This window comes from Colias philodice, chromosome 16 (genome assembly GCF_061535455.1).
Source record: "Colias philodice isolate Cphi_HAF_F1 chromosome 16, ilColPhil1 Martin Lab GWU primary, whole genome shotgun sequence".
NCBI lineage: Eukaryota > Metazoa > Arthropoda > Insecta > Lepidoptera > Pieridae > Colias > Colias philodice.
The window spans coordinates 7233773-7246820 of record NC_143101.1 but is presented as its reverse complement, the minus strand read 5'-3'; the positions used below and the strand labels follow the sequence as shown (position 1 = coordinate 7246820).

The following is a 13048-nucleotide window of genomic DNA, read 5'->3' as shown; positions in this document are numbered from 1 at the left end:
GTAACGTTTAAAATGTTGTTTTAAATATATATTTTCTACGAGTGTAGCCACTTTATAATGTCGAATGCTTTTTGTGTTCCTGATAAGTAATTTTGTTTTGCTTATACCTTGTCTTATTACTCCAGCTACTTCTGTGTTAACGGACTCCTCCACTGAGAATTGAAATACGGACAGACAAACAAACAGATATTAATTTGGTTTGTTGACATAGGATATTTGTATAATGGATAGGCAGATGATTTATTAAAGGGAAAATTAATGTTAGATAGGTGCCCATAATATAATCACGAGACAAACAACGGACAAAATAGTAAGAACAAATATTTGCCGACAACAAATTTGCACTGCACTGCATAAATTGTTTGACTTTAAAATACTCTTACCAAGTTTGATAATAATGTTATAAATTTTCAACACGTTAAAAGCAATATAAAGACGATTAAAGTTGAACATTAAATGTTATTCAGGTATTCGTCCAATTAAGGGCAAAAGTTGATCAAACTATCACCTACATTAGCGGTAAAAAAGTGCAATTACATCGAGTTTTAAGGTACCTACGGGTGCTAGTAAGTCTATATTAGATTTGCGAGGTCATCCAGACAAGTTCCAAGCATTTTGCCCCTCAATGGTTAACACATAACTATTACAAAACACACTTTTGCAATTCGAGCTCATAAAAATCGCTGCGAATGTAATAAACGTATCGCTGTATTAAATATAATTTTATTCATGCATTTCGCAACACCTTTATTCATAATTCTTTTCCCGCCAAAATATATGACTGTGTTATAATTTTAATGAATAATTAGTGCTTATTGTTATGAGACTTATTAAACCTAAATCCTAATTATGAGTGGGGCAAAGACAATAAAAATTGGGATTCATGCACAAGCTTAAAAGTTTAGGCACTTTTATATGACACTTTGATTATCAATCGTACATAAATAAACAAAGGAATCAGCTAGGTATTCATAAGCAAATAGCGATATAGTTTTTTTTAAAAAACGATTGTTTCATTTTTAATTTAATTTATTTAATTATAATTGGATAAACACGTGTGCTAGCACACATCAGAAGAATTTAATTTTAAATTGAAATCTTTAAGTTTTTCAATTTAAAAATAAATTCTTCTGATGTCAAAAAGTATGACATACAGCAAAACAGTGGAATACATACAAATAATAATTCGGTACTCAATTAAATTCCGGGCAGTGGTACGGTACACGTGTAAAATAAATAAATGCGGGCTTGGTTATTAAAATTGCGACATAATCATATTTTCTTTTATTGATTTAACACGTTTAGTAACTTTATAAAAAGTAATAATTTATCTGCTAATGCAGACTGTTAGTAGTATTTAATTAACTCTTAATTAAATTTAATTAACTCTATTCCTATCAGTAATTATTACGGAAAAAAATAACAAGCTCCATCCTCACAAACCTATTTCTTCTAGCATAGAATAGGATGCTATTTTATGCAGCAAATAAGCGTAACTACAGAGGTATTGCACACTAATATTCTCGAATATTCCCTAAACCTCTTACCTAATTAGTCGATGCCGGTATTGGCTCTAATCTAACATAACCAGTGTTCGGCTTTACAATTCACTCAATGTACACTTGGCATTAATTAATAAGTTGCTGCGAATGAGATTAGCGGATGCGATAACGATTCATATAAATTACTCGTTTGTTTTCTTAGAAAGTGTGGGAAATGTTATTCGTCATTTGATTTTTTTTTCGTATTGCTTAATTGTTCAAGCATTAATTAATTTAAAACAAACAAACAACCGACAAACTAAGAAGAATCAGTGCCATTGTCTACATTGTAGAGTTTTGAGAACTACCTATTTAATATTTATCTTTCAAATTAAAGGAAAAAATGGACACATGCTTGTAACATCGTTAATTCTATAAATCTGTCTAAGCTTTATCTATTTATTCACGTCAATTATCGTGTGCTAGATAAGATTATCTTTAAGTAGTCCTCAATTCAATCAACTAATCGTGTCAAGTGGATAGGAGTCTTTATTAAAAAACCGAATGTATTCTGAATCTAATCTATGCTTGGCCATATTCGGAATCAGATTCTAAATTCAAAAGTCGTATTTTACCTGTCTCAAAGTCATCGCTCCCGCGTCTTTGTAGCCATCTTTGCACTATTTCTATACTGGTTTCCTCACCAGCCAACATTTTTCATACACATTATTATATCACATAGAACTAATCATAACCACACCACAAAAAACACTATCAAAGTGCATTAAACTCTAGCAGCACAAGAGTTTGTTTTGCGCGCGAAATTATTCACACAGATAACGCAATGCATTTTCACATCAGCATCAATTCTGGCTGTTTAGAAATCCAAATTTAAAAAGTTAACACAAATATTCGGCGCGTAAATATTAACATGACAACAACGTTCTCGCGTTCAAATATCTTATTAATTGAATGATGATCGGCGATGTGCTAGTGTAAACAGTGAGACGAGCGTACGATATATTTTTACAACTCAGCGATATATATTTCGCGGAACTTTGGACTTTATTATTACGTGATAAAATAGCATTTGGCTATTATGTGTTATAAGATGTACGAGGAGTATGTAAGACAGTCGGTTAGGTAATGGCTATCGAGGCAGTTGATCGAAGAAGGGGGGTGAATGTAGGACATCTGTATTGCCTCGTAAGCTTACATATTAAACTGGAGGAGATCTTTATAGATATTTGATGATACATTGGGCCAAATTGTAGACTTATTATATCATGCATGCAAAACTTTTTAATAACGGGTTGTGTTATCTCTCATTTAATATTAAAATTAAATTTCTGGTAGTAAAAACACCTGTTTCATTTCTCGTAAGTTAAAAAATCAATTAGTGACAAGTGACGGCTTTTTGATAAAGAAAGTGGCTGGCTTTTAGGTTAATGCTTTTAATAATATAACTCCAGTACTATGTCAATACTAAATGTTTGAATGTAACGCATTTACAAAATATAAAAATTATATATTAACCACATAGAGTGGATGAAAATCAATATGAATAAAATATGATGAAATTTATGAATACATTAAAATGTATTAACGGAAACATTTTATGCAAATGAATATTATATAAAAATTATATTAATTTAATATCTATAGTTTCAAATATAAATTGATACCAAATCTTAGAACAATCTTGTGTCAAAATTTTTCAACTCAAAACTTATTATCCCAACCGTTGAATGTGTGTATAATAATTTGTTTTCTCATACATTGGCCTTGAATGCAATTTATATCGATGTACTGATATAACTCATTCTAATTACTTACTCGTCCCATCAATCAGCTGCCTCATTTATGTTATTTATTGCATAATAAGCGTGTCCTACCTGACCTACGAGTGTTTTACTAGTTGTATACATTAATACTAGTAAATTAATAACATTTAACCAATTGTCGGTGACAATAAATAATTTCATTTGTTTATTTTATAAAAATGTGAATAGGTATTATTTTATAAAAAATCGCCTAAACGAGCTAGCTGTATTATAATGGTATATGGGTCCCAAAAAGGCTAACTTTTTGGCTAACTTAAAGTTAAGGCTAACCATTAGAATTTTAAAAATTAACTTACATTTTAAAAATAAAAGAAAAAGGGACAAATAACAAATTTGACAAAGGATATAAAGTAAAGGGTGATACTGGGATAGATATGGGTAACAGATGACCGGAGCTCACACTCGTATGAATTACGGGATCATTCCCGTGATTACCTATATTTCATCCCGTATCTTTTGTAGGGGTGTGGAAATTTGCCATACAGAGTTTGGCCTAATTCGCTGAAGCCTGTTCGATCCTTTTCATAGTAAATACTTAATATAATTACGTATTGGATAGCTTTCAAATTGATATAGAAAGGAAGAATACCGATAAATAAATACATATAATAGAGCAAGCGGTTATCGCCTTTATACTATTGTATTAAAAGTCAAATCTATCGTATTACATAGTGTATGTCGATCAATACGCTAGTTAAGAGAGGATTGTAGTCACAGCCAGATGTTGCCTCACAAAAACCAGTTTCTATTCAATGCTCCACATTGTGTGAACTGTGAATATAATAATTACGCGAGATCATTAGAATATAAAATCTAAAAAGCTGGATTAGCAAATGTGAGATATTGAAAATGTGTTTTTTTTAGATTTTTCTTATTCTCCTTACCTTATACCATATATTATTTTGGCTTTAATTTGTAAAAACTATGAAGCACAAAAATATAGAATTAAAATAAATTAAATGACAACGCAGTGGTGGCTCAGTGGAGAGCAGTGGTGGCTCAGTGGTGAGACCTCGGACTTCGAATCGATAAGTCCGGGGTTCGAGACCGGGCGAGCGCGCAGGAAATAAATTGATTTTTCAATTTATCTGCGCATGTTGTAACATCACCACTGCTCGAACGGTGAAGGAAAACATCGTGAGGAAACCGACATGTCGAAGAATCAAAAGTTCGACGATATGTGTCATCCGCCAACCCGCACTTGGCCAGCGTGGTGGATTATAGCCTGTACCCTCATAGGAGGCCCGTGTCCCAGCAGTGGGAACATATATGGGCTGATGATGATGAAATGACATCGAAAGCTCTATGCGGACAAAATTAAGTGCGCGTACAGTAGTATAAGATCATATTTTAAGTTTTATCTTATATGTATAAAAAATAACCGAAGTAACGTATTAATAATACTACATATATCATTACAAAAGACGCTTAAATAATGTGTGATTCTTCGATAAATTAAGACGTCAATTACCATATCACTACATAGTATAAAACAAAGTCGCTTTCCCTGTCCCTATGTCCCTATGTCCCTATGTCCCTATGTCCCTTTGTACGCTTAAATCTTTGAAACTACGCAACGGATTTTGATGCGGTTTTTTTTAATAGATAGAGTGATTCAAGAGGAAGGTTTATATGTATAATAAGATCCATTAAGTAGTGGAGAAGTACTGTTATTTTTGAGTTTTCTAATGTGATGTCGTAAAAAATTACATTTATTCCGCTTACATTGCAAACGCAGTCTGAACCCTACGAGTTTTATCAAAATAATGTACTAAGTATTATACACATTGAAAAGGTCTACAGAAAAGTCCGCGATGGTATATGTCTATCTCTTATGGATAACCCACAATAACTTTTTTTTGTCATTTACTTTTTACGACAAATAATGGCTAATTTTCGAAGCGATTTTAACCAATACAGCATTAATCCTTAACCAATTAAATACCATGGATACATTGTTCATTTAATATAGATCTATATGGCCCTTTACACCGTATGATTTAAGTGAATATTTTCGAAGATATTACAGATTTAAAAATTGCAGGTCGTAGCGTTTGCAGCCGCCCCGGCTATGTATTTTATACCCGTGCGATGCCGGAGGCCGGAGCGGGCCGCTATATTTTTATACCTATACAACGTTCACAATTTTTCTGTAGTGTATTTAGTATCAGCATTGCACCCGTGCGAAGCCGGGGCGGGTCGCTAGTTTCCATATAAATACCAAATCAAACCTCGATCTTAGCTCTGAATTACTACAGCAATACCAAAACACAAGGATAAGCATAATAACAGTTTATATAACAAATTACATCGCAATGTTGCGGTAATTGAGTTGATTGGTTCAACTCAAGTTCAATATAACTTCGAGCTACGTTACCCGATACCCGACTGCAAGATATCTAAGTCAATAATATTAGTTCAACTTATTTGATTGCTCTGCAAGTCCATACCTCAGTTGGGAACACTCGTAGTAACGAGAAGATATTCAGTACGAGAAAATGTATATATATAATACTAGCTGTACCCTACGGTTTCACCCGCATTGTTCCACTCCTGTTGCAGTTGGTCTTAGCGTGATGATATATAGCCTATAAGCCTTCCTCGATAAATGGGCTATCTAACAATGAAATAATTTTTCAAATCGGACCAGTAGTTCCTGAGATTAGCGCTTTCAAACAAACGCACAAACAAACTTTTCAGTCTTTTAATATTAGTATAGATGAAAAAAGTAGTCAATAGCTAAGCTATCTATATGTATAGGTATAGAAGTGAATATAGAAGTACATTTACCTTTAGAGTGTTTTATGAATGTGAACGACCGTTTTATGTTTTTGACGTTTACTTGCCATATAAAATATACGAGATATGATATGTGTAAATGGTATCATTATCTTTTTATTGAAATATTGTTTCCTTGAAAAGCGCTATACAACAATGGAATGTAATTGATAGCTATTTGTTCCACATATTTAGCAATTTATGTTGTTAATAGAATGTTAACAAACAAAACAATAATAAAAATCATATTCATTTGTTTTCCGAATGCAAAATAAGTGTTAATTTAAATAAGTGTTATTAAAAAAAAAGAATTCATCCAAGAAAAAAATTGAAAAGATTTGATGAAAATCTCTTTTAAATAACGTATAAGGTAAAAGCATCAGTAGATGACCACTTAAGGAGACAGAATATTCTTTTTAAATGTTTGACTTTAATTATCATATGAATTCAGTAAGTTTATTTTTTTGGAAACCCTGTGAAATGTGTTTTAACATATGAACAAGCATTTCACCACGTACAATGGTCGAATAAACTTAAAAAAAATTAAAAATGTTTATATATTAGAAATTTAGTAGTTGACCATCTAAAAACTAGAAGATGACCATATTTTGCATCAGTAGATGACCACTCAGACGCTACAATTTTAATTGGGTTATTTGTTAAATAAGAAGCAATAAGATGAAAAGATAACGTTTTATTTGAAATATAATAATAATTAGGCCTTTTTAAGCCTATAATTTAAATATAAACAAGATTCTAAAAGATCCGAAAGATGGTTATAAAACAAAAGGACACTGTCAAACACAAAGCGTAAACGTCAAACTTTTTGCCAAATTTATCATGTCAAGGAATGTATCTCTGGAACATCATATACATTTCTCGTAGAACTGGTCTTCTTGGGAGCCTCTATATGAGCAACTACTGCATCCCAGGGATAGTCGAGCACATCTTTATGCCATTTTTTGCCATTTATTGCACCCAGTCGCATATTTTATGCTCCTCTTCTGGTGTAAGGATGGATGTCGGACCCATTTTTCGTTCCATCGGTGACTTCCCTTTTACTTTATTTGTAAGCGTTATTCTTGGTACACCGAACTTTTTTGCAGCCGTTCGTATTGGTGTTTTATGAAGACGAACCGCGTTCACTGCTACAATCATTGCAGCTTCAGTATAATTTAGGAATGCGCCCCTTTTCCCAGGCATCTACAAGATAAAAATTGGTTTTAGTAATAGACCATAGCCATAAATTCGTACCATAAAGTTAGTCAACTACTAAAGAAAATCAATCTATTGTTAAAGTAAATAAAATAGTTTATTTTAATTAATTATTATATGCAGTATATTTAAAAGATACAGAACATAATCAAAAGTTGACCACCATGGTCAATTACTAGAAAATCATAGTCAAACGGTAATTCGGTAATGGACCACCATGGTCAATTACTAGAAAATCACAGTCAAACGGAATCAGTATTGGACCACCCCCACATCTCAATTTTGTCAACAAATCTTTAAATTTTAAATACCCTGTCATTTAAATAAACCATAAACGAATAAAAAACGAAAAACACTTACCGTCAACATGGTGACAAAGTTCCTAGTATTTAGCTTCAAACTTTTTCAATCTCTACGAATATTATTACAAAAAACGAATTTATTGATTTTATGGTCCGTCACTCAACAAACAACTGACAACCATTTACTATATTTGACAGATATGGATGCGCAATTTTCGCGCCTATTTGACCAGATAGCAGCACTTATTAACGAATGAGTTTTTAAAATTGCCGCGAATTCTTATTATAACGGTTTATGTGCATTAGCGGTCAACTACAGGTACATGGTCAACTACTAGTGACTTTACCCCTAAGTAGTGAAATAGCTACTACATATAAAATAAAAAATTAACGAATTACATGTAACGGAGCTCATGTCGTAAAAAGTGAGCAGAAAATGGAGAAAATTTTTGATTTCACGGATTTATAACTTTTGCCAAGACTCAAATTAAAGTTCATCCAAGCTGGTGCAAGAAGTCACTTCAGGATTGTTAATTAAGGCCAATTTCAGCTCGGCTCTTAATTAAAGATGCCATGGAGATGGCAATTAGGGCGACATACCTACTGTGGACGCGCTAATTTTTAACAACTTCTTACCTTTATTATTTGTAATTTTAAATTAATTTGCATACTGAAGAAAAACGGTATTTTGTCTCTAAAATTACATGTGATTCTTGATAAAAATAAAAAATAATATGGAAAGTAGAAGTTATACGATAGATACGCATACGCATACATTTTTAAACTTTTAGAACATCGAAATGTAATTACCCCCAAAAATAGAAGATTCTTCAATATTATTTTTATACAAATTTAAAAATTTAAAACATGTATACTAACGGGATTGATGTATTGATATTATAAAATGATCCATATTTCGTAAGTTACATTGCGTGCTAAGTTAAATACCAATTCAAATATTAGTTTAATCGGCTAGGCCTCTCACAGTCTCTTGTGTCGTTACATACCTATTGACGAATTTTATACTAGAGTTCATGAATAGTTCCGGAGTTATAACTTGCTCTCTGTTTCGTAAGCGGCTCAATACAATTGGGAGGTCTACATATACTGGTTTCTACTTACAACATAGTTCATTTCTGCGAAGTAATTGGTGAGTCTCAAAGGAGCACAGAATAACAAATACATAATATATACGCGTGTATATTGATAAGAGTACTTCACCAGTTTAGATTGTGATTAATTCAAGAGATTTGATGTAAATTAAAATTTCGGTACAATTTATGTTCAACAGTTCCAAATTCTGTTTTTAATTTTTATTTATTTATTTTATTTAAAAATTTTAATTAATTACTTAATTGCTAATAAACGCATGTTGATTTTTAAAATAACATAATTGGATTTGTAACTTTCACTTCATTTACAATTTAGTTGGATAGTTTACAACCCAGATGAAAGCTTAGTCATAAATGTCACCTGTCAGCTCACTTGGCCAATTTAATTTCTAGTCATCATCATGCTGCTCCAAAGCTAATTAACTAAACGTCATACATGAAATCTAGCGTGCCAAATGATTAATTAAAAACGGTTTCATGAACGGCTACATAGAAAGCTCCGATTTAATCCAACGTCCGACTTAATGCTCCATACAGAATCTCTTGATCTGCGTCGTGAGTGATATATCTCCACAGACGTGACTTGGCTGTACTTACGACACTGCCAGTTGACATTATAGAGATTTATTTTGACATTTTATCTTGACAGTCATTATAAATATTGTAGCGTAATGATTGCTTATTAAAATAGATGTGCGATCGATCTGGCGACCTTCGAACGTTTGTCTTTGTTAAGATGTTGTTAGTCTTTCGATCTCTAAAGGTTCTTTTAAGTCTAAAGTCTGTTCTTTAATACGTAGCTGAATTTGTGGGACTTTTGTTTTTTCTCAAAGTCAAACAAGCTATTTTATTGAGCGTTATTGTCACATCTATTATTTGATATATAAGTAGTTAGGTAGTTATAGTTTTCACAAAAAAAAAACAAATTGATAAATATGTGATATCTATAACATCAATCTAAGTGTGTTTACAGATGTAGGTATGAAGATTTGTTTTTCAGAAATATATTACGTATACAATTTAAGAGAAATTCAATTTGTTATTGAACAAATTGATAAGGAAATTACAGACAATGTTTCATAAAAATTTCCCATTTTCATTTAGATCAAACACCACAATGCAGATTTTACACAATAATGAAAAAGCTAATGACGTTCCAATTTACGGAAAAACCCACGCGTCTACATGCAACAATCATTTTCATGAATGTTTCATATTCTAATAATGAACGATAACGACGTATGACATGTTTATAATATTGACGTCATTATAAATGATTTCCCATGAATATAATCTCACAATACATAACTGGAATATCCATTTTCCCCATCAAAAAGAGTTTTAGCACAAATATTTTTCGTTATCAATTTGATTCCGTTTCGATGCGAAATTGAAAACCATTTGTAACATATTGTGTTGTGAAAATCAAATATGTTGTGAATAATAAACGAGTCCCGGGGTTATTTATTCAATAATGTAACAATATTAAAAATATACGAATGACTGAATGGACAAAAGAGGTTTATATTCGGTTGGGTTAAATTGTGGGTTAAAATATTTGGTTAGGTTAAATAGTGTTTTGATCTTGTTTTGATATTGTACTTTTTTCTTGGAGGTTTTATTGTTAAGCCAGCTGTTAATCTTTGTTTTATAGGGTGTTTTAAGTTAAATCTAATAATTTGGTTTTTAAATATAAATCAAGTTATCAAGTACCTATTAAAGGAAAACTAGCTGTATTTAAAAATGACGTTTAGAAAATTGGAATGCAGAGCAATTATTATAGACCTCCCGAACGTCTTAATATTTTTTTGTTTTAATACTGTAAAAGAATTTAGGTACTTTGAAATGAAGCGAAATTTCATAAATAATTTACGTTAATTAAGGATGAATAAGGAAAATTTATTCCCTTAATTTTTACATTGTTAAGAAAAACTCAACAAAGAATTAATTAATTGTTTAACGATATTAATTAGGAAAGAGGAATACAAAAGCGTAGTTATAATTTTAATTTTTAAGTTAATATTTATCTTTATCTATATAAGTATTCATATAATCATTTTTTAGCCTAACACCCTTTGAGACAAAACTGTCCAAACATTAAATTTTCATATTATTTTGATCAATTCATACTACGAATTACGATACATAAAATTTTAAGGCGATTCGCAAATAACGCATCAAAATAAATTTAAATAAAACGCTGCGTGCAAATTAAAGTTTATTACGAACGTTGCTAGAACTAAATGCGTGAATAATAACCATGGATTACTGCTGGCAAGCATAAACTGTCATGCTAATGCTGCTATATGCTAAACGTAGTACATTGCCACCTACATAAGTCAGCTTTAATCTTCTTTCCCAACGAAAGCGGCAATGAAAACTCTCAAATCTCTGTTATCATCGCATAGCACAGCCATGGAAGCGAACTCTTTTTCAAGTCGACGTTTTTTACAATTTACTCTGGATTAATAGATGGGAAAACGCTTACAGGCTACATAACTGTTTTTATTTTAAACGGCTGAAATGAAAATATATTAGCTTCATTTAATACTCGTTATTTTTTATCTTAAAAAATAACAGAATACAAATACTTCGTGGAAGTTCCTGAAGGCAGCGTTAACTGGTTTATGAAAATATTGTTACGCTAAAATGTTTCTCCCTGAAATACGATAAAGGGAAATTTGACTTCACAAAACAGAGTAGATATTTTAAAGAGTGGCAATGAGAATAAAAAGCTCATATAAAAAGCTCATATAAACAACTTGTAATCGATGAGAACATAATGTTACTGTTGTTGTTAGGTATATTATGTTTTTTTACATATTTTGGTATTGATTCATTACAATTAAGGACCTACTGTAGTAAAGAATAGTTTTTTTCGATAATATAAAATTTTACTAAATTTATATAACATCATATTTCGTCTAAAAACATTGAAATATGCAAAGCTCCTCTCTATTTTGATTAACGAACTGAAAATGTTTGGGAATATGATTCACCTGACTTCATTTGAAATTCAACCCAAAATCTATGGGAAAAAAACTGAAAATCGCATGAACCATTTCCGTAATCCATACATCACAGCTTACCATTGCATCGTGCTCTGAATAAAGGGGATGTAAAATGGTTGAATCAATTGTGAAAACATTTTGGGATTTACAAGAGCTCGTCTGTGCTTTGAATTCGAATACAGAGCTTTGTTTACAGTTGTAAGTGAAATGAGCGTGATACTTGCAATGACGCTGGGTTTAGTTTCACGTTCATAGTCGTGTTTATATGTCTAAATATTTTATTTAAAAAGTGGAAACATTGACTGTACACAATGTGAATAGTGTGAAAAAGTGCTTAAAATATAGTTGTAATTAATACATTTAACGTTGTTAATATAATAATAATTAGTGTGGAATGAATACTATGCTTAGTTAACTTTATGGTAAGTTGTTTATAAGGCCTTTGATAATCCTTTAAAACATGGTGTCACGTTTTGAAGCCCTGTTAAACTCAAACATTTCAAGAACAAGGGTATAAGTGTACGTGTAGAGGTCGATACGTTTTACAGCCTCTTGAGAACTACACTTTCAGGTCGATATTGGTCACTTCGTTATAATACGGAGCACTAAGTTTTAAGCCCTAATATATTTTGGTGAACACAGCTGGGTACACACTTTGGAGAACATTGGTAATTTTTTGTAGCATCTTTATGGGAGTATAAAAATATTTCAGGACAATTTTCACACACGGCACGATCTGATTATACCTTTAATATTTACTTTTTGTAAGTAGCTGAATAAAAATTAATAACCTAATGAGTAACAGAGTAATAAGGCTCAGTTTAAACTAAACAAACTTAAAGTATATTATATAATATATTATGATATTTAACCTATTTTTCAATTAAACTATTGCTAACACCATGGACTAATAGAATATTTGTCTATGCTAACACTAAAGGAATAATACAATACAGCGTGTTACCTATAATAAACGTAACAAGTCAGTCACGATAAAGTGATATTAATGAATATCTGGGCCTCAATGAAGATGTCTCATATACGATTTGAGGATATGAATGGTAATTGCAAGGAATTTATCAGTTCATGACCCTTGTTAAGTAGAGAACAAATATTAGTAAATATAGAGTCATTCAAACAATATATATTTTTTTCAGTATCCTTAATGCAACGAATCAAAGCCTTGGTAGAATGATAAATTATTAATCTATTATTAAATAAATAAAATGGAATACTACTTTTACTTTATACCTACCTACAATTACCTACCTATATAAATTTATATGAACGGTTATTTTTAATGAA

The 13048-nt window shown here is 31.3% G+C and overlaps 1 protein-coding gene across 3 annotated transcripts in view; it reads right to left on the bottom strand.

Annotated features, from left to right (window-relative positions):
• Pde8 (phosphodiesterase 8) overlaps nt 1–13048 on the bottom strand; it is a 156741-nt gene that overhangs the window by 66549 nt on the left and 77144 nt on the right. The window contains exon 1 of one of the 3 annotated variants that reach the window (XM_089704806.1): nt 2117–2635. The exons of the other annotated variants lie outside the window; for them this stretch is intronic. Coding sequence (XP_089560932.1) covers nt 2117–2195 — 79 coding nt within the window. The 5' untranslated portion in view covers nt 2196–2635. Of the gene's footprint in view, nt 1–2116; nt 2636–13048 lie in introns of those variants that run through there. 3 annotated transcript variants of the gene reach the window in all.